This window comes from Anser cygnoides, chromosome 29 (genome assembly GCF_040182565.1).
Source record: "Anser cygnoides isolate HZ-2024a breed goose chromosome 29, Taihu_goose_T2T_genome, whole genome shotgun sequence".
Taxonomy (NCBI): Eukaryota; Metazoa; Chordata; class Aves; order Anseriformes; family Anatidae; genus Anser; species Anser cygnoides.
The window spans coordinates 3,195,786-3,216,499 of NC_089901.1; the positions used below are offsets into that span (position 1 = coordinate 3,195,786).

Genomic DNA, 20,714 nt, shown 5'->3' on the forward strand with positions numbered 1-20,714 from the left:
CGGTGTGCTTGCACGGAGGGGGTTGCACGGAGCGTTGTGCACGACGGGGTTGCGCAGCGGCGTGCACAGGGAGGTCTCCCTGTGTTGCACCCGTTGAGGTGCCCCGGTGCCACCCCGCTGCCGTGCTGCCCGCAGGCCATGCCTCTGCTGAAGAAAGCCCCCAAGGAGGAGGAGGAGGATGGCGACCCCTTCGCCGCCAGCCCCGAGAGCCGCTACAGGCGCCGGGCCACCCTGGAGCGCCTGGTGGGGCTGGCACCCTTCGGCCGCGCTCGCCGCCCCGGCCCCAAAGCTGGGGACGGGGATGGGGACGGGGACGGGGGCCGCGCACGGGGGCTGCGGCGGCGTTCCGAGGATTTCGGGCTCCTGCGGAGGCTGCCGGGGCGGCGCAAGGCGAGCGTGGAGGCCCTGGCCGAGCGGCCGGTCCCCAAGCGCAGCTCGCTGCTGCGGCTGGCCCTGGGGACAAAGGGACGCCGAGCGTCCCTGGCCGAGCGCTCGCCGCCACCAACCGAGCCCGACGGGGCGCCCGATGGGGACGGGGACACCGGGGGGACGGCGGCAGGAGGCGCGCAGCAAGGCCAAGGAGCCGCTCTCGGGTGAGCGGGGACGGGGACGTGGGGCTGGGGGCAAGGGGACGGGGGAGAGTTGGGTGGGGATGTGGGGACGTGGGGACGTGGGGATGGGAATGGGGGACATTGGGATGGGGACGTGGGCATGGGGGACGATGGGGGGCGTGGGGTTAAGGGACATTGGGATGGGGACGTGGGGATGGGGACATGGGATTAGGGGACATTGGGATGGGGATGTGGGGATGGGGACATGGGGACGGGGACATGGGGACATTGGGATGGGGATGTGGGGATGGGGACATGGGGGCGTGGGGATAGGGGACCTTGAGATGAGGACGTGGGGATGGGGGACATTGAGATGAGGACGTAAGGATGGGGACATGGGGACACAGGGATGCGGGACGTGGGGATGGGGACATAGGGACGGGGAACATTGGGATGGGGACATGGGGATGGGGATATGGGGGACGTGGAGCGCCCAGCTGGATCTCCCGGCCGCCGGGTCTGCAGCACCCATGGGTGCCTCCCACACCTAGTGCTGGAGATCCTGGAGCTGATCCAGCGCCGGGAGCTGGTGGCGGCCGACGAGCAGATCATCGCGCTGGAGGCCGAGTGCGTGGCGGCGGCGGCGGCGGCGGCGGCCGCAGGGGTGGCACCGTCCCCGCCGTCCCCGGTCCCCGCGGCGGGGCGGCAGGCGCGGGATGTGGCCCTGCTGTACGAGGCGCTGCTGGCGCAGCTCTGGGCGGTGGTGGGCGAAGCGGTGCCGGCCGGGCGCCCCTACCCGCCCCTGCGCTTGGTGGTGCGGGTGCTGGAGCAGGAAGAGGCGGCCGACCGCCGGCACCCGCCGGGCACCCCGGGGCGCCCGCGCTCCCTGCGGCGGCGCTGGCAGGAGGCCGTGGGGCGAGCGGCGGGCGAGCGGCTGGCGCAGGTGGCACCCGCCGCCGGGCTGGGCGCGCGGCTGGCGGCGCTGGCCGGCCGGCTGGTGGCCGACCTGGGGGCCGTGCGGTGCCACGTGGCCCCCGCGTACCCCGCCGAGTACGGCGCCTTCGGGGTCTACGCCCGCGGGTACCACCGGGCGCTGGCGCAGCAGCTGGGCGCCCTGGCGCAGCGGCCCCTGGCCGTGCCCGACCTCTACCTGCTGCTCGACTGGCACAGCAACGCCTACCCCAGGTGAGACGCCCGGGCTGCCCGGTGACACCCGTGGGACCCCGTGGTGCTTGGCCCCTTGGCACGCTGGGTGCCCATTGTCACCCGTGGGACCCCGTGGTGCCCATCCCCTTGGCACGCCAGGCACCCATTGTCACCCGTGGGACCCCATGGTGCCCATCCCCTTGGCACGCCGGGCACTCCTTGTCACCCGTGGGACTCCATGGTGCTTGGCCCCTTGGCACGCTGGGTGCCCAGTCACCCATGGGACTCCGTGGTGCTTGGCCCCTTGGCACGCCGGGCACCCCTTGTCACCCGTGGGACCCCGTGGTGCTTGGCCCCTTGGCACGCTGGGCACCCACTCTCACCTGGTGCCACCCATGGGACCCCTCAGCACCCATTCCCTTCACACTCTGAGCACCCCTTGTCACCCATCTCCCCCCCCCCCCCCAGCCCACTGGGCATCCGATGCTGCCCCCCTGTCCCGCTGCGCACCCCCGGGGCTGTCCCCAAGGCGGTGGGTGGGTGACACCGGGTGTGTTGTGATGCCGCCCCGGGTGGGTGCTCTGAGGGCTCTGTGCCCGCAGGGAGGTGCTGGGGCACCCCGAGATCGGGGCCCTGCTGCAGGCACAGGCGCTGGGACCCCTCCTGCCCCCCGAGACCCAGCGGGGCCTCGAGAGGTCCTGCATCGCCGCCGTCAAGGTACGGCCCCGGCGGGTGCGTGGCGGGGATGGGATGGGCACCGGGGTGGCACCGGGGTGGCATTGGGGTGGGGATACCGTGGGCACTGGGGTGGGACTGGGATGGGCATGGGGACAGACACGATGGGCACTGGGGTGGTACTGGGACGGGCACTGGGGTGGCACTGGGATGGGCATGGGGACAGACACGATGGGCACTGGGGTGGTACTGGGACGGGCACTGGGGTGGCACTGGAATGGGCATGGGGACAGACACGATGGGCACTGGAGTGGCACTGGGACTGGCATGGGGACAGCCATGATGGACACTGGGGTGGCACTGGGATGGGCACTGGGGCAACACTGGGACTGGCATGGGGACAGCCAAGATGGGCACTGCGGTGGCACCAGTTTGGGCACTGGGGCGGGCACCACGACAAGTCCCAAGGCTGGGGGCAGGCGTTGGCCCTGCGCCCCCCCCGTCCCCATGCTTGGTGTCCCCACGTGTCCCCGGTCCCCAGGCGAAGGTGGAGGTGGCGGTGGCGCAGGAGCTGCAGCTCAGCGAGGACACGTGGGCCGAGGAGGCTTCCAGCGATGACCTGCAGGAGGGACTGGCCACCCGTGTCACCGGGGTACGGCTCTGTCCCGTGTCCCCAGCCCCTTGGGGACCCGGTGCCCTGCAGGGTGCCCCCCGCCCCCGTGGGGCTGCCTGGGTGTCCCACAAGATACCGGGACACCGGGCCGTGGGGAGCACGGGGGACGTGGAGGGACATTGGGGTGGTGGCTGGCACCCTAGGGGACAGCAGGGTGGCGGCTGGCACCCCCAGGGGACACCGGGGTGGTGGCCACGTCCCCGTCCCCAGCGGTGCCCGTGCCCACAGCTGCTGCGGGCGCACGTGGACCGAGCCCCCCAGATCACCCCTGAATTCGGCATGGAGATGGCCCACAGCCTGCTGGGCGTGCTGGTGGCCTTCCTGCACAGGTGGGCACGGGGACACGGGGTGGCGTGGGGACAGGTTTGGGGACAGGGGGCATGGGAGGGCACAGGGACATGGGGTGGCATGGGGCATGGGGCACGGGGGGACATGGGGTGGCGTGGGGACAGTGGGGGCTCGGGGCAGAGGGGCGGGCGCGGAGGTACGGGGGACGCAGGGCTATGGGGGGACAGGAAATGGGCATGGGGACATTTGGGAACAGAGGGGACATGGGGGGGACAGCAGATGGGCACGGTGACGTGAGGAACCGGGGACGGGTGCAGGGACACGGGGCCACAGGGGACACGGGACAGAGCTGGGATGGGTGTGGGGGACACGTGGGGGACAGGGGGCACTGGACGAGCGTGGTGCCAGGGTCCCCAGGGTGCCACTGTGGGTGACCCCCGTGGGTGCCGCAGTTTCCAGCGGAAGGTGGAGCGGTTCCTGGAGGCCCCCGGCGAAGCCACCCCCCCTGACGGTGCCACCGGCCGGGCCATCGCCCTGGTCAACTGCTGCCCCCCCTTCAGGTGAGGGCACCCCGGGCACTGGGTCCCTGGGGTGGGTGGGGTGCTGGGGGTCCCTGGTGTCTCCAGGGTGCTTGGGGGACTTGGGGTCCCTGGGGTGCTGGGGGTCCCAGGGGGACTTGGGGTCCCAGGGGGACTTGGGGTCCTTGGGGTGCTTGGAGGTCCCTGGTGTCCCTAGGGTGCTGGGGGTCCTTTGGGTGCTGGGGGTCTCTGGTGTCTTCAGGGTGCTTGGGGTTCCTGGGGTGCTCAGGGTGCTTGGGGGTCCCCTGGCATCCCCAGGGTGCTTGGGGTCCCTGGGGGACTTGGGGTCCTTGGGGTGCTGGGGTTCCCTGGGGTGCTTGGGGTCCCAGGGGGACTTGGGGTCCTTGGGGGTCCCTGGTGTCCCTGGGGTGCTTGGGGTCCTTGGAGGACTTGGGGTCCTTGGGGTGCTTGGAGGTCCCTGGTGTCCCTAGAGTGCTGGGGGTCCTTTGGGTGCTGAGGGTCCCTGGTGTCTCCAGGGTGCTTGTGGGTCCCTGGTGTGCCCAGGGGTCATAGGGGTCCTTAGGGTGCTTGGGGGATCCTGGTTCCTGAGGTCCCTGGGGTGCTTGGGGTGCTGGGTGTCCTTGGGGAGCTTGAGGTCTCCAGGGTGCTTGGAGTCCCCAGGGTGCTTGGGGTCCCCAGGGTGCTCGGGGATCCCTGGTGTCCCTGGCGTCCCCGGGGTGCTGGGGCACCCTTCAGCACCCGCTGACTGCCCCGCGCGGCAGGGCCTTCGCCGAGCGCCTGGCACAGTTCGGGCACCCGGAGGGCGAGGAGCCACGGCGCCAAGCCCACGCCACCCTGGACAAGGTGACGCGGCTCTGCAACCACGTCCTCACCCAGCGCCTCTTCGAGGACCTCAAGGTGACCGCGCGGCGCGGTGCGGCGGGGGTGGTGCCCCAGGTGCCCCTGGGTGCCGGGCAGGGTGCCCACCCTTGGGTGCTGAGCTGAGGCGAAGCCCCTGGTGGTGGCGCCCATCTGTTGGGTGCTGGGTTGAGGTGAAGCCCCTGGTGTTGGCGCCGCTGTTGGGTGTTGGGTTGAGGTGAAACCCCTGGTGGTGGTGCCACCCTTGGGTGCTGAGTTGAGATGAAGCCCCTGGTGATGGCACTACCATTGGGTGCTGAGCTGGGATGAAGCCCCTGGTGGTGGTGCCACCGTTGGGTGCTGAGTTGAGGTGAAGCCCATGATGATGGTGCCACCATTGGGTGCTGAGCTGGGATGAAGCCCCTGGTGGTGGTGCCACCACTGGGTGCTGAGTGGAGGTGAAGCTCCTGGTGTTGGTGCCACTGTTGGGTGCTGGGTTGAGGTGAAACCCATAATGATGGTGCCACCATTGGGTGCTGAGCTGGGATGAAGCCCCTGGTGGTGGTGCCACCACTGGGTGCTGAGTGGAGGTGAAGCTCCTGGTGTTGGTGCCACTGTTGGGTGCTGGGTTGAGGTGAAACCCATAATGATGGTGCCACCATTGGGTGCTGGGCTGAGATGAAACCCACTGTGATGGTTCCACCATTGGGTGCTGAGCTGAGGTGAAGCCCACGGTGATGGTTCCACCCCTGGGTACTGGGTTGAGGCGAGGCCCCCTGGGTGCGACGCCGGGGTGTCACCCACTGGGTGCCTGCCCCTCGCCCAGCCCTACTTCAACAAGCTGATGAAGCGCAAGTGGCTGACGAGCTCGGACGCCTTCGACACCATCGTGATGCTCATCACCAGCTTCACCCAGAAGCTGCGCCCGCTGCGCCCCGAGCCCTACCAGGTGGGTGCCGGCGGCGGCGGGCTGGGTGCCGGCGGCACCCGTGGGTGCTGACCCCCGTGTGTCGCAGGTGCTGGTGAGCGAGGTGCACCGGCGGGTGCTCATCGAGTACGTGCGGCCGCTGCTGCAGGCGCGCCTGGTCTGCACCTCGGCCAAGATGCGCGCCCGCGTGGCCGCCCGCCTGGGCGACGAAGCCCGGCAGCTCCGCGAGCTCTTCGGCCGCTTGGTGAGCACCGGGACCCCCCCCCCCCCCCGGCACCCACGGGTGGTGCCCCCCCCCCCCCCAGGTGGCACTGAGACTGCTGTGCCGGCAGGATTCGGCCTCGCCCTGGCTGGATTCGGTGGTGCCGCGGCTGCGGGAGCTGCTGGTGCTGGAGGACACGGCGGCGCTGCAGATGGAGGTGGGCGTCCTGGTGCGCGACTTCCCCGATGTCCGGTGAGTGGCGGTCCCCAAGGGGGTGGGGAGGGGGGACAGCGGTCCCCGGGAGGGTGGCACGGCCACGCAGGACACCCTGACCCCGGGGGGGGATGGAGCCTGGTGGCACGCGTGGCCCCATGGGGATGGGAGCGGGGTGGCACGTGTGTCCCCATGGGGATGGGAGCAGGGTGGCACGTGTGTCCCCATGGGGATGGGAGCAGGGTGGCACGTGTGTCTCCATGGGGATGGGAGCGGGGTTGCACGTGTGTCCCCATGGGGATGGGAGCAGGGTGGCACGTGTGTCTCCATGGGGATGGGAGCGGGGTTGCACGTGTGTCCCCATGGGGATGGGAGTGGGGTGGCACGTGTGTCCCCATGGGGATGGCAGCATGGTGGCACATGTCCCCACGGGGACAGGAGCAAGGTGGCATGGCCAGGCAGGACGCCACCTCCCCGCAGGGACCGGGGCAGGACGTGGTGTCCCCACGGGTGGCAGGACGCCGCCTCTGTCCTTCCCGGCAGCCCCCGCCCGCTGCCGGTCCCTCCTGGCCGCCCGCCGCCGCCGCGTCCCGCGCCAAGTCCCCTCCCCGTCCCTGGGTCACCCGCGGCCGCCCTCGGGGCTGGTGGCACGCGTGGGCCCTGCAGGACAAGGCCGGACACCCCCGGGCGCGGGGCCAAGCTCCGGCGCCTGGCGGGCTTTAAATAGCCCCAGTCAGGCCTTCAACTGGGACCAGTTAGAGCTGGGAAGAGGGCTGGCCCCAGAGCTGGCTGCACGCTCACACCGAAGCGGGGTGCCCCCTCACCCCAATCTGGGTGCAATGCTCACCCCAAAGATAGGTGCCTGCTCACCCCAAAACAGGGTGCCCACTCTCCCCAGTCTAGGTGCCCACTCACCCCAAGCTCAGTGCAATGCCCACCCCAAATAGGGGGTATTCTAACCCCAAATCTGGGTGCCCAGTCACCCCAAGCTGGGCGCGATGCTGACCCCAAAGCTGGGTGCCCACTCGCCCCAAAGCAGGGTGCCCACTCGCCCCAGAACAGGGTGCCCACTCACGCCCAGCGGGGTGCCCACTCACCCCACACCCAGCCCCCTGCTCCCCCCAAGCACCGCGCCCCCCCCTCACCACCCCGCTGGGTCCCGCAGGAGGAAGCACGTGGCGGCGGTGCTGGACGTGCGGGGGCTGCGGAGCCAGGCGGCGCGCCAGGAGATCCTCGGGGTGGTGAAGGACCTGGAGCAGGGCGAGGGCGAGCCGGGGCTGCCGCGCGAGCGCGCCTTCTTCTCCGAGCTGGCCGTGACGCGCGAGGCGCGCTGCCTGCCCTTCGACCTGCAGCGCCTGGCGCGCCTCTCCCGCCTGCGCCTGCGGCGCCCGCACCCCGAGCGCCCGGCCGAGGCGCGCCTGTGAGCCCGCCGCTGGGCGCTGCGCCCTGAAACTGGGCGCGAGGCCGTGCGCCACAGCTGGGCGCGCGCTCACCCCGAAGCTGGGTGCAGCGCTGTGCTCCAGAGATGGGTGCACGCTCACCCCGAAGCTGGGCGCGCACTCACCCCGAAGCTGGGTGCACGCTCGCCCCGAAGCTGGGTGCAATGCTGGACCCCAGACTTGGGTGCAATGTTGTGCCCCAGACCTGGGTGCATGCTCACCCCAAAGCTGGGTGCATGCTCACCCGAGCCCTGAGTGCAACGTTGCACCCCAAAGCTGGGTGCAACACTACACCCCAAAGCTGGGTGCATGCTCACCCCAAAGCTGGGTGCATGCTCACCCCAAAACCGGGTGCGTGCTCACCCCAAAGCTGGATGCAACACTACACCCCAAAACTGGGTGCATGCTCACCCCAAAACCGGGTGCATGCTCACCCCAAAGCTGGGTGCGTCTCCGTACTGCAGAGCTGGGTGCATTGGGGCACCCCAAACCTGGGGGTGCTGCAGCGCCCTAAGGCTGGGTGAGCGCTGCACCCCAAAAAACTGGGTGCACCCCATGGCTGGGCGAGCGCTCCACCCCAAAACGGGGTGCATGGCTCGCTCTGGGTGCTGCGGGACCCCTGTAGAGAATGCCATAAAAGCTGTAATTTAACGCCAGCCCGGGCTCTGCTCTCGCTCCGGGTCCTGGCATGTGGCACAAGTGGGGACAGGGGACGCGGGACCCCCTCCTCCCTTGGTGTATGGGGGGGGCCACGGGGCCACCGCATGCACAGGGCTGGGGCCACGTGCGAGGCCGCGTCCCCGTGCGCCGCCGCCGCAGGGGTGGGGAGGAAGGAAGCGCCGCGTGTCCCTCGTGTCCCTCGTGTCCCTCGCCGGGAAGCCGGGAAGCCACCGCAAGGGCAGGGAGGGAGGGGGGGGGGGACACCGCTTCCCGGCATCGTGGCCTCGTCCCACGGTGAGGGGGACCCCAGTGGTGGCTTGGGGACAACCCAAGGCGCGGTGGCCGAAGCCACCGGGGTGGCCGTGGCGGGGGGGATGTGGGACACCGAGGGCTCGGGGTCACCTTGGCCTTGCTCCATTCAACCCCACCCTGACCTGGCGCTGGCGCCCGGATCCGGCGCCTCTCGGGGACACCCTGTCCCACCCGGCGGTGGCAAGGGGACGGCCACCCCCTGCCCGCCGTCACCCGATGTCCCCTGAGCACCCGCCGCCGGCTCGCCGGGGGCTCCGTGCCCTGCTTTGGGGGGACACGGATGGGGCCACCACCCCTGTCCCTGTCTTTGTGTGTCGTCCCCATCCCCTGTCCCCCCCCTCCGGGTCCCGCACGGCGCCGTGGCAAAAAATAGGCGAGTGCCGGATCCGGCCAGGAAGGAGCAAGCGCTAAAAATAAGCGGCCCCGGCACAGCCCCGGTGGGAGCGGGGCCAGGGCCACCGTCCCGGTGCCGTGGGAAGGGGCCGGTGGCGGCGGGGGCGGAAGCGGCAGCGCCGGGGCTGCGGGAAGGGCAGGGGGGGACCGGGGGGGAGCGGGGCCCCAGCGGTGGCACCGGGGAAAGGGGGGCGGGGGGAGGGAGGCCGGGGACGTGGCGTGGCACGGGGTGGCGTGGGGATGTCACCATGGTGGGCGGCGAGGGGATGGGGATGGCACCGAGTGGGGACACGAGAAGTGAGGGACGGGACGGTGAGGGGGCATGGGGATGTCACCGTGGGGGGACACGTGGGGCCAGGGATGTCACCATGTGGGGACACGTGGGGCTGGGGATGTCACCATATGGGGACAGGGATGTCACCGTGCCTGAGCACATAGGGCCAGGGATGTCACCACGTGGGGACACGTGGGGCTGGGGATGTCACCGTGCAGGGACACATGGGGACAGGGATGTGACCTTGTGGGGACACGGGGGGCTGGGGATGTCACTGTATGGGGACCGGGATGTCACTGTGCCTGAACACAGGGGGACAGAGGTGTCACCATGCAGGGACACGGATGTCACCATGCGGGGACACACGGGGACGGGGATGTGACCATACCCAAACACGAGAGGACAGGGATGTCACCATGCGGGGACACATGGGGACAGGGATGTCACCATGCGGGGACACGCAGGGAAGGGATGTCACCGTGCAGGGACACACAGGGACACGGATGTCACCACGCAGGGGACAGGGCTGTCACCCCAGGGGTCTCCAGCAGACCCCGGGGACAGAAGCACCCCGCAGTGCCACAGACCCCCAGGTCCCCGGGGGGGGGGGGGACACGCGGCGCAGGGTGTGCCCCGTGTGTCCTGGCGTGTCCCTCCCACCGTGTCCTGGCGTGTCCAGCCGTGTCCTGGCGTGTCCCGCGTGCCAGCCCGGCGTGAATCACCGCGGGCCTGACGTCAAGGCCGGGCGCGGAGGAAAGCGGCGGCAGGAAACCCCCCCGGGGGGGTGGGGGGTGGGGAGCAGGGGGCAGTGGGGCCGGGGGGGGGGGGGTTGGAAGGGGTAAGGGGGGGTAGTGGAGATGGGGGGGGGGAGGGGGGGGGCAGGGGCGCCCACCAGCGGTGGGGTGGGAACAGTCCCCAGTGGTGGGTCTGGGGATCGGGAGGGTCTGGCTGCTGCCCCCCTCCCCAAAGTGGGCAGGGATCCCCCCCCCAATCTGGGCAGGATCACCCCAAACTGGGCAGGACCACCCCAAACTGGGCGCTGGCTGCCTCCAAACTGGGCAGGGACCCCTAAAACTCACCAGGACCCCCCCCCCCGACTGGGCATTGACCCCCTCCAAACTGGGCAGGGACCCCTAAAACTCATCAGGACCCCCCCCCCCCCCAACTGGGCAGGAGCCCTCAGACTAGGCAGAACCCCCCAAACTGGGCATTGACCCCCTCTAAACTGAGCAGGGACCCCTAAAACTGGGCAGGAGCCTCCCAGACTGGGCAGGACCCTGCCAAACTGGGCATTGGCCGCCTCCAAACTGGGCAGAAACCCCTAAAACTGGTCAGGATCTCCCCCCCCCAGAACTGAGCAGGCCCCCCCAACCTGGGCATTGACCCCCTCCAAACTGGGCAGGGACCCCTAAAACTGGGCAGAGCCCCCCCAGACTGGGCATTGACCCCCTCCAAACTGGGCAGGGACCCCTAAAACTGGGCAGAGCCCCCCCAGACTGGGCATTGACCCCCTCCAAACTGGGCAGGGACCCCTAAAACTGGGCAGAGCCCCCCCAGACTGGGCATTGACCCCCTCCAAACTGGGCAGGGACCCCTAAAACTGGGCAGAAGCCCCCCCCAGACTGGGCATTGGCCCCCTCCAAACTGGGAAGGGACCCCTAAAACTGGGCAGAAGCCCCCCCAGACTGGGCATTGGCCGCCTCCAAACTGGGCAGGGACCCCTAACACCGAGCAGGACCCCCCCAAACTGGGCCTTGCCCCCCCCCCCATACTGGGCAGCCGCCCCCAGCCTCTTGGCACCGTCGCCCCCTGGCGGCCGCTCGTGGGGCTGCAGGCGCAGCCCTGCCCCACGGCCTCCGTGTCCCCATGGAGCCCTGCCCCGGGTCCCACTGTCCCCACGTCCCCACTAACCCCTGTCCCCGTGGTCTCCCCGTCCCCAGAAACTCCCTGTCCCCCTGGATCCCTGTCCTCTGGTCCCAGTGTCCCTATATCTCCACTGACCCCTGTCCCCGTGCCCCCCTTGCCCTATAGCTTCCCTCTCTCCAGTACCTCCCTATCCCCCAGATCCCATTGTCCCTATCGACCCCTGTCCTCACGGGCTGCCTGTCCTACAGCCTTTCTGTCCACAGGTCCCATTAATCCCTGTCCCCATGGCCTCAGAAACTCCCTTGTCCCCCTGTCCCCATGGACTCCCTGCCCTATAGCCTCCATGTCCCATTATCCCCATGGCCCCTTTGCCATATAGCCTCCAGAAACTCCCTATCCCCAGGTCCCGTTGCCCCTATGTCCCCACTGATCCCTGTCCCCACGGTCTCCCTGTCCCTACTTCCCATTGTTCTTATATAAAAACATGGGATAGAAAGCCCCTGTCCTATAGCCGCCGTGTCCCCAGAAGCTCCCTGTCCCCAGGTCCCATTGTCCCTACGTCGCCACTGATCCCTGCCCCCAGGTCCTGTTGTTTTTATAGAAAAACACGGAATACAAACCCCATGGATCTCCAGCCCCACAAACCCCCTGTCCTATAGGCTCGGCGTCCCCATTGATCCCTGTCTCCAAGTCCCCTTTGCCATATAGCCCCCATGGCTCCAGGAGCTCCCTGTCCCCAGGTCCCCTTATCCCTATGCCCCCATTGATCCCTGTCCCTAATTCCCCTTGTTCTTATATAGAAACCTAGGATATAAACCCCCTGTCCTATAGCCTCCACGTCCCTTATGTCTCCAACTATCCCTGTCCCCAGCTCCCCTTGCTTTTATGTCCCCGTGGATCTCCAGCTCTACGGACTCCCTGTCCTACAGCCTCCATGTCCCCAGGTCCCGTTGTTTTTATATAAAAACATGGGATCTAAACCCCGTGGATCTCCAGCTCTACGGACTCCCTGTCCTACAGCCTCCATGGCCCCAGATCCCCTTGTTTTTATATAAAAACATGGGATCTAAACCCCATGGATCTCCAGCCCCACAGGCCCTCTGCCCTATAGCCTCCAGATCCCTTTTTTTTTTTTTTAATATATATAAAAACATAGGATATAAACCCCACGGATCTCCAGCCCTATGGACTCCCTGCCCTATAGCCCCCACCGCCCCCCTATCCCTATGTCCCATTGCTCCTTATCCCTAAAAGTTCCCCCCCCCATATCCCCCTGCCCTACACCTCCTTGCACCCACGCTCTCCCCATCCCCCCTAAGACAATCCCCTCCCCATTTACCCCAGGACCCCAGAACCACAGACCACCCAGGGGAACCAGGGACCCCCCTCACCCTTCCCACCCCACAACGCGGAGCCCCCCAAGCCCCCCCAGGGCAAGGGAGGGGGGGGGAAGAAGAGACTCGGGGCCGATCCGAAGCTGCTTTATTGGCCACGTTGCGGATGGGGCGAGCGCGGACAACGCGGGAGGCGAAAGGGGGAGGGTGGGGGCGCGGGTGGGACCGAGCCCGTAACAGAGTCACAAAATACAGCACAGGCAATAATAATAATAATAATAAAAAATTAAACATCTCCCGGAGGGGGGGGGGGAGGCAGCCCCCCCCCCCGCAACAAAAATATATATATATAATATATAGAGAGAGAACAGAGTCAACGCTGGCGAAGCTTGGTCACTGAGAAGGGGACGGCGCGGGGGGGGGGACGCCGGGGGCCACCGAGGGGGGGGCCCGTGCGGGGACAGAGCCGTTCACAGTGAGGCAGGGGTCAGAGGAAGGGGGGGACAAGCAAGGTGGGAGCCCCCCCAGTGCCAGACGGGTGCTGGAGGTGCCACCTGGAGCCCCAGCATCAGCGGTGGAGCTGGGATGCGGAGCGTGGACCGCGGGCACCCCGGGGTGGGGACGCCGCAAGGAGGACCCCCCCCCCAAGACCCCCGTGGCAACGGGGATGGGGGCAGGGACATCTCCAGGGGGAGGGAGACGGCGCACGAGTCCCCCCCCGGGACGGCAGGGACGGGGCACGGCCACCTGCAAGGCGGCAGAGGTGCCGCGGGGACTCCCTAAGGGTGAGGGAGACGGGGCAGGGTCACCGCTGGGGTGACGGAAGGGACACTAAGGTGACAAGAGACGCCACAGGGTTATGGGAGCGGGCATCTCGGGGCATAGGGGATGCTGCACGAGCCCCCAAGGGACGGGGCCACCTCCGGGGTGACAGAGGGACCTTCCCGGGGCAGCGGCGATGGGGCACGGACGCCTCCAAAGCGGCGGAGGCGCCAAGTGACGCCCCGCGGGGCGGCGGGGATGGGGCAGGCGCACCTCGAAGGTGACAGAAGTGCCCCTGGGACCTTCCCGGGGTGGTGGCAACGGGGCACGGACACCTCCCAAAAAAAAATAAGTCGACGGAGGTGCTCAGCGACACCCCCAGGGGACGGTGGCGATCGGACAGAGACACCTTGAAGGCGACGGAGGTACCCGAGGGACCTCCCCAAGGTGGTGGTGACGGGGCGCGGACACCTCCGGAGCGCCGGAGGTGCCGCGTGAAGCCCCCCATGGGACAGCGGGGACACCTCTAAGGTGACAGAGATGCCGCAGGGACCCCCCCCCAGGGTGGTGGCGACGGGGGCGCGGACACCTCCGGAGCGCCGGAGGTGCTGCGCGAAGCCCCCCGCGGGACGGCGGCGATCGGGCACGAACACCTCGGAGGTGGCAGGGAGGGTGGGGACACTGCACGGCCACCTCCAACACCCCAAGCCGGGGCGGCGGAGCGCCGCCACCCCCAAAAACCGGGCTCAGCCAAGTCCAAAACGGGAAAAAGAGGAGGAAAAAAAAAAAAAAGGACCAAACCCAAAAAGACCACCAAAAAAACGACCAAAAAAAAGAAAAAAACACCACCTGGGGTGCGGGGGGGGGGGGGAAGGGAGGTGCCCAATTAATTTTTTTTTTGGGGGTGGGGGGGTGGGGGGGACCCCGTTCACAACGCGAGGAGCGAGGGAGAATTCAAGGAGTCCGAGGACTGGTCGCTGCTGCTGCTCCGCTGATGCGAGGCTCCGCAGGTCGCTCCCTCTGGGTAGGTGAACACAAACGAAGACGTATAGGAGGGGTTAGGTGGCACCGGGGGGGCCCCCGGCGCGAAGCAGCAGCTGGGGAAGGGGCCCTGGGCGCCCGGCTGGAACGGGAAGGCGACGGGCCCCGGCGGCTCCTCCTTGCCCAGGGTGCTCACCTCGGCGGGGCCGGCACCCAAGGGGCCGGCGTCCTCGAAGGGGAGCTTGCAGGCGGGCGCGTGGGCCACCAGGACGAACTCCAGGCGCTCCTTCTCCTTCTGCAGCTCGGCGATCTCCGACTCCAGCTCGGCTTTCTCCTCCTCCAGCTGGTCCGTCTCCTGGCGGGGCGAGAGGGGAGAGGGTGAGGGACGGCGAGGGACAGCCGGGGACAGCGAGGGACGCGGGTGGCACCGCCACGGTGGCATCAGTGCTCTCCTGCTGTTGCGCTGGGGACGGAGGTGTCACCTCCGGCATCCCCTGCGGGTGTCTGGCCCCCCTGCTCCTGGGGACAGCGCTGTCCCCTCTCCAGTGTCCCCCCCCCCCGATCCTGGGGACAATGCCAGGCCCTCTCAGATGTCCCCTCGTTCCTGGGGACGACGCTGTCCCCTCCCTGATGTCCCCTTGGCAGCTCTCACAGTGGCGTCCCCTGCTCCTGGGGACAGCCTTGTCCTCCTCGAGTGTCCCTCTGTCATCTCTCTCATTGGTGTCCCCAACTCCTGGGGACAGCATTGCCCCCTCTCTGATGTCCCCCTGCTCCTGGGGACAGCCCTGTCCCCTCTCTGGGGTCCCCTTGACACCTTTCACAGGGGTGTCCCCAGCTCCTGGGGACAGCCTTGTCCCCCCTTCAATATCCTTCCAGCAGCCCCCACACTGACATCCCCCTGCTCCTGGGGACAGCGTTGTCCTCCTCCAATGTCCCTCTGTCATCACTCACTGGTGTCCCCAAACCCTGGGGACAGTACTGTCCCCCTCTGATGTCCCCCGTCTCATGGGGACAGTGTTGTCCTCCTCCAATGTCCCCCTCTGACGTCCCCCCGTCATCTCTCACTGATGTCCCCCACTCCTGGGGACAGGGGCCACCTCCTCCTCCAGCACCCCCAGCCATCCGTTTGTCCCCCGCCCCTGGGGACAGCGTTGTCCCCCTCCAGCATCTCTGGGTGCCACCCTCCTGCGTCCCCTACTCTTTGTCCCCCTCCCATGTCCTTGCACCCTCCTGTCCTCTGATGTCCCCCGCTTCTGGGGACAGCGTCCTGCCCCTCTGTCATCCCGGCCATCCCCCAGTGCCCCCTGCTCCGGGGGGTGGCATTGTCCCCGTGCCATCTCCCCCACTGATGTCCCCTGCTGCTGGGGGTGGCAGCGCTCCCCAGCAATGTCCCTGGGTCGGCGTCTCCTGCTTCTGGGGACACTGTCACCCCCCCAGGTATCCCAAGTATCACATGTCCCCCTCTGATGTCCCCTCCTGGGGTCACTGTCCCCCCTCCTCCAGGTGTCCCCAGCTCCTGGGATCACCACTGTCCCCTCTGCCACTCCCAGGTCCCCTTCTCTGATGTCCCCAATTGTTGGGGACACATCGTCCCCCTCCAACATCCATCTGTCCCCCCTGATGTCCCCAGCTCCTGGGGACAGCCTGGGCTCTCCGCTCTGTCCCTGCGCCCACAGGGATCCATCTGTCCCCTCCCAGTGCCATCGGACCCTGGGGACACATCATCACCGTCCCCCCCGTGTCCCTGGGGTGCGTTACCCCCGTGACATCTGTCCCCCTGCTCCTGGGGACAGCAGCGTCCCCCCCTCCTGTGTCCCTGTAGGACACGTGCACCCGGAGGGACCGATGTCCCCAGCTCCTGGGGACGGTGCCACCCCCCCTCCATGCTCCCAGGGGGACCTGTCCCCCCCTCAATGTCCCCAGCTCCCTGGGACACGCACCCGTAGGTGTCAATCTGTCCCTCCAGCAGGTCCCGGGGACACCATTGTCCCCATGTCCTGAGGACACCATTGTCCCCATCCGGTACCCGCAGCCCCGGAAACGTCCCCGTGATGTCCCCAGCACCGTGACGCCGCGTCTCCCTTGCTCCTCGGGACACTGTTGTCACCATCGAGCATCCCCAGCGCCTCCACTCCTACAGGTCATTGTCACCCCCCTGGGGACATCAGCATCCCGAGGACGCCGCTGTCCCCGTGTGACATCCTCAGCACCCGCACCCTTTGGCGCAGCTCTGTCCCCACATAACGTCCCCAGACCCTGCACCCTTCACCATCGAGCCCCCCCGAGATGTCCCCAGCTGTCGGGGACACCGCTGTCCCCACTGCCACCATCAGCTCTGTCCCCAGACCCCACAGCTTTCACCGTCAAGTCCCCCAGCGATGTCCCCAGCTGTCGGGGCCACCTCTGCCCCCCGCCCCACTACACCACCCCGATGGCCATGCCCACCCTTTCGGGACGTCCCCAAAACCTCGGGGACCCCCCCCACCCCCCCCCAAAATGTCCCCTCGTGTCACTCACCGCCTGCAGCCGGTCCGTCAGCTCCCGGCGCCGGTTGCGGCACTTGGCGGCCGCCAGCTTGTTCCTCTCCCGCCGCACGCGCCGCTTCTCCTCCTCCTCAGGGGTCAGCTGCGAGGGGGGACAGGGCCATCAGCGAGGTGCCACCGCCGTGTCACCCACCCCCCCCCCAGCCATCCTGCCACCCCCCCGAGCCCCCCCACCCCGGGGTTGGGGGACACTCTTGGGGACTCACCGTTTCCTCGCGGCTTCGCCGGGGCCGGGCGCGAGCGGGACGCGCCGGGGGGGCCGAAGGGAAGCCCCCCATGCCCGGTGCGGAGTAGCTGGGTCCCGGCAGGTCGTAGGGGTCCACGGGGGCGGTGGGTGGGGGGGGATGCGCCATGGGCCCCCCCGGGGGCTGCGACTGGGCCACCGAGGAGATGAGGGTGGGCTGCACCAGCCACTGCAGGTCCTGGCTCGTGGTGATGGCCGTCACCGTGGGCACGAAGGAGCCGGGCATGTCCCCCAGGCCGCTGCACTCCTGCGGAGATGGGCACGGTCAGGGTGCTGCGGAACCGCCCCCCCGGGAGCACCCATGGGTGCCCACCCCCCACCCCCGCAATGCCACAAAACCAGCGGGTGGGAGCTCGCTGGGACCACACGGGGCCGGCGGCGACGCGCACCACCTCGCTGGCACTGGCGTGTGCCTCGTGCGCCCTGCAGGGACGTGCACGGAGCTCTCACCCTGCTGGCACCAACGGTGCAAGAACTTGTGGCCCAGCACCCATGCACAGACACCTTGCAATGTGCACAAGTCCCTTGTGTGCAGAGCCTCCAGCACCCATGCATGGAGCTCTCATCCTGCTGGCACCAACGTGCAAGACCTTGTGGCCCAGCACCCATGCACAGACACCTTGCAGTGTGCTCGACCTCCCTTGCACCAATGTGCACAAGTCCCTTGTGTGCAGAGCCTCCAGCACCCACACACAGAGACCTCACTCCTCCAGCACCAACGTGCAAGACCGTGTGGCCCAGCACCCCTGCACAGACACGTTGCAGTGTGCTCGACCTCCCTTGCACCAATGTGCACAACCCCCTCGTGCACAGAGCCTCCAGCACCCATGCACGGAGCTCTCATCCTGCTGGCACCAACGTGCAAGACCTTGCACCCCAGCACCCAAGACCTTGCAGTGTGCTCGACTTCCCTTGCACCAACGTGCACAACCCCCTCGTGCACCCTGCAGGGACGTGCACGGAGCCTCCAGCACCCACGCATGGAGCCCTCGCGCCGCTGGCACCAACGCGCGCCCCAGCGCCCCCCCCACAGAGACCTCGCCGTGTGCACGACCTCCTTTGCACGGACGTGCACGAGCCCCCCTTGCACCGACAGACGACTCCTCGTGCCTTGCACGAGGCCCTCGTTCCCCCAGCACCCACGTGCTGCACTTCCCCCCCCCCCCTTGTGCCCCCCCCGCCCCCCTATTTTTGGGCACTGGGCTCCTGCTCCAGCTGTTTGCAGCTGGCAGCACCCAACGACCCCCCCACGCCACCAGGGGGCTGAAGCCCCCCCCCCCCCCCCCCAAAATCACACCAAGACCCCCAAGCCCCTGATGGAAGCTTGTGGGGGGTGTCTTTAAATTAGGGTTGGAGGGGGGGAATGCACTGCCCCCCCCCCCCCCCCAAATTGCATTGGGGGGAACCAACTTGTGTCTGCTGCTCCCCAGTTGCACAAGGAACTGGGGGGGGGGGGGGGGGTTGTGCACCGTGCCCCCCCCCCATTGCCCTGTGACCCATTTGAGGGGGGGCAGACATGCAATGCCCCCCCCACCCTTTAAATTTTGGGGGTGCAGCACTCCCCCAGCACCCCCAAGGGTTAAACTTCTATGGGGGGGGGGGCAGCATTGCCCCCAAACCACCAAGGGGTAATTTATTTTTTTTGGGGGGAGGGGGGACACAGTGTTTCCCCCAAGGCTTAAAATCTTTAGGGGGGGGGCACATACACCCCAAACACCCCCAAGGCTTAATTTTTTTGGGGGGGGACAACACTCCCCACCACTAAGGGTTAATTTTTTTGGGGGGGACAACACTCCCCACACACCACTAAGGGTTAATTTTTTTTTTTTTGGAGGGGGGGGGGGGAAAAATGCTCCCCCCCACCCCCAAAGCTTAAAATTTATTTTTTTGGGGGGGGGCACAGTGCTGCCCCCCTACACTCGAGGCTCAATTTTTTTTTGGGGGGGGCACAGTGCTGCCCCCCTACACTCGAGGCTCAATTTTTTTTTTGGGGGGGGGGCACAGTGCTGCCCCCCTACACTCGAGGCTCAATTTTTTTTTGGGGGGGGGGGGGGTGCGATGCTCCCCCCACACCCCCAAACCTTCAATATTTTGGGGGCGCTCTCCCAAGCGTTTTTGGGGTGTCCCCCCCCCCCCAAAAAAAAAAACCCTCAGCCCCAAAGCACCGAGACGGGAGGGGGGGGGGGAGGAGGAGGGGGGGGCGTGGCCACGGCGGGGGGGGGGGGAGCGGGGGGGTGGGCGTGGCCCGCCGCCCGTCTCCTAGCAACGGGGGCGGCCGCCGCGTTCCAAAATAACCCGGCGCGCGCGCGCGCCCTCCCGCGCCGCGTCATCACGGAGGGTTCCAGCGCGTCACGCGTTTACGCACGACCCCGCCCCCCTCCCGGCCCCGCCGCCGCCCCCCGCCGCCGCCGCCGCCGCCGCCGCTCCGAGCTCTCTCACCTGCGCGGCCGCCGCCGCCGCCGGGCTACCGAAGGAGTCCACCGAGGAGAGGTACTGCGACTCGGCCGAGGGCGACGAGCTGCACCGGGAGCCCGAGTCGTAGTCACCGGGGAAACCCTGGTACATGGCCCCGGGGGCGCGGGGGCCGCGCCGCCACGCCAAGGTTGCTCCCGGGCCGGGGGAAGGGTCAAGCCACCGGCATCGCCGCCGGGGCCCGCTGTTGGAGCCGCCTCGCCCGGTCGAGGGGCCGGTAAGGTCCGCGCCGCCGCCGCCGCCGCCGCCGTGCAAAGTCCCGCTCCGCCGCCCCGGAGCTCGAGCCCCCCGCCGGGGCGAGCCGCCGCCGTTCCGGGCTCCGGTGCGAGTCCCGCTCCGCCGTTACACGCCGCGAGGCGCCGTCCGTGCCGCCCTTCCGAAGCCCCGGTGCATCCGGGCCGGCGCTGCAAAGTCCCGGCTCGCCGCTATCAGCCCCCGGTCCGAGCTCCCGCGCTCCGCTCCGCTCCTCCGCCGCTCGGTCCCGCCGTAGCCCGTCCCCAAGCTCCTCTCCGGCGGCGCAAAGTCCCCGGTGCCGCTGCTACGAGCCCCCGTGCATCCGTGCCAAGGCGCCGGTCCGGCGGCGCCAAGTCCCGCTCGCGGTTCCCCGGTGTCCTCCGCACGCTCTTTATGAATGAACCGCTCTCCGCCGCGCGGCCGCTTTATACGGCGGCGCCCCGCCCCCTCGCTGACGTCACGGCCGCCGCCGCGGACCCTCCGAGCCCCCCCCCGGGCCCCGCCGGTGCCGGTGCCGGTGCCGCCGCCCCTGCCGGTGCCGGTGCAGCCGCCGCTCTGCGGCCCCGCCGCTGCCGCCGCCGTTAAGAGGCGCCGCGGCGGGCGGGGAGCGGGGGGCATCCCTCGCCCCGCCCCGCCGGAGTTCCTGTGACGCAATTAGCCATATATGGGCTTCTCTCGGAGTGTTTGTTTGGTATCCTAGCAATGACGTCACAGGGAATCCCTTCGCCGCCGCCGCCGCCGCCGCCGCCGCCGCCGAAGCGCGTATTAATAGAAACGGGCGCCGCGGTTCTAGAAACGGCCCGAACCGTCCGGGGCGACGGCCCCGCACCCCCCGGTAACCCGCCCGTACCCCCCCGGTCCCCCCCCCCACTAACGCCCCCCCGGGGCCCCCCACCCCCCCGGGAACCCCCTCCCGGCGATTCTTTCCCCCCCCCCCCCCCGATCCCTTCCCGTGCCCCCCTCCCGGTGCCCCCTCCCCCCTTCCCTTGCTGACCCCCCCCGGTGACCCCCCCCCACCCCCGGTGCTCCGCCCCCCCCCGTGACGTCCTCCCGTAACCCCGCCCCCAACCCGGGAATTCCCCCCCCCCCCGCCCCGCACGTGCCCAAAGCACCGTCCGGGGAGGGGGGGGGGGGGGAGGGGGGTGTTC

The 20,714-nt window shown here is 68.7% G+C and overlaps 2 protein-coding genes across 3 annotated transcripts; one reads left to right on the forward strand and one right to left on the reverse strand.

Annotated features, from left to right (window-relative positions):
• Window positions 1–1,026: 1,026 nt before the first annotated feature.
• EXOC3L2 (exocyst complex component 3 like 2) lies at window positions 1,027–8,147 on the forward strand. Its single transcript, XM_066984604.1, has 10 exons — window positions 1,027–1,736; window positions 2,300–2,414; window positions 2,914–3,024; window positions 3,274–3,374; window positions 3,786–3,893; window positions 4,634–4,769; window positions 5,536–5,658; window positions 5,726–5,881; window positions 5,970–6,091; window positions 7,218–8,147. The coding sequence occupies exons 1-10, from the start codon at window positions 1,027–1,029 to the stop codon at window positions 7,474–7,476; spliced, it is 1,941 nt and encodes a 646-aa protein (XP_066840705.1). The 3' UTR covers window positions 7,477–8,147.
• A 4,314-nt stretch (window positions 8,148–12,461) lies between these two features.
• On the reverse strand, window positions 12,462–20,415 carry FOSB (FosB proto-oncogene, AP-1 transcription factor subunit). Of its 2 annotated transcripts, XM_066984678.1 has the most exons (5): window positions 19,300–20,414; window positions 16,823–17,107; window positions 16,591–16,698; window positions 14,270–14,428; window positions 12,462–14,112 (listed from the first exon to the last, which is right to left on the reverse strand). In XM_066984678.1, the coding sequence occupies exons 1-5, from the start codon at window positions 19,423–19,425 to the stop codon at window positions 14,047–14,049; spliced, it is 744 nt and encodes a 247-aa protein (XP_066840779.1). In that variant the 5' UTR covers window positions 19,426–20,414; the 3' UTR covers window positions 12,462–14,046. The 2 variants fall into 2 exon arrangements, with proteins under 2 accessions (XP_066840779.1, XP_066840778.1); XM_066984677.1 differs by having other exon boundaries at window positions 12,462–14,428; window positions 19,300–20,415.
• Window positions 20,416–20,714: the final 299 nt, after the last annotated feature.

Excerpts from the sequence above, each read along its gene's own strand:
- FOSB (XM_066984677.1), bottom strand. The coding sequence starts at position 19,425 with ATGTACCAGGGTTTCCCCGGTGACTACGACTCGGGCTCCCGGTGCAGC. Across the intron at positions 17,108-19,299 it reads CGGCGGCGGCGGCCGCGCAG|GAGTGCAGCGGCCTGGGGGA; the intron begins GTGAGAGAGCTC and ends CCATCTCCGCAG. Across the intron at positions 14,429-16,590 it reads TGACGGACCGGCTGCAGGCG|GAGACGGACCAGCTGGAGGA; the intron begins GTGAGTGACACG and ends TCGCCCCGCCAG.
- EXOC3L2 (XM_066984604.1), top strand. The coding sequence starts at position 1,027 with ATGGGGGACGTGGAGCGCCCAGCTGGATCTCCCGGCCGCCGGGTCTGC. Across the intron at positions 4,770-5,535 it reads GCCTCTTCGAGGACCTCAAG|CCCTACTTCAACAAGCTGAT; the intron begins GTGACCGCGCGG and ends CCCCTCGCCCAG. Across the intron at positions 5,882-5,969 it reads GCGAGCTCTTCGGCCGCTTG|GATTCGGCCTCGCCCTGGCT; the intron begins GTGAGCACCGGG and ends CTGTGCCGGCAG.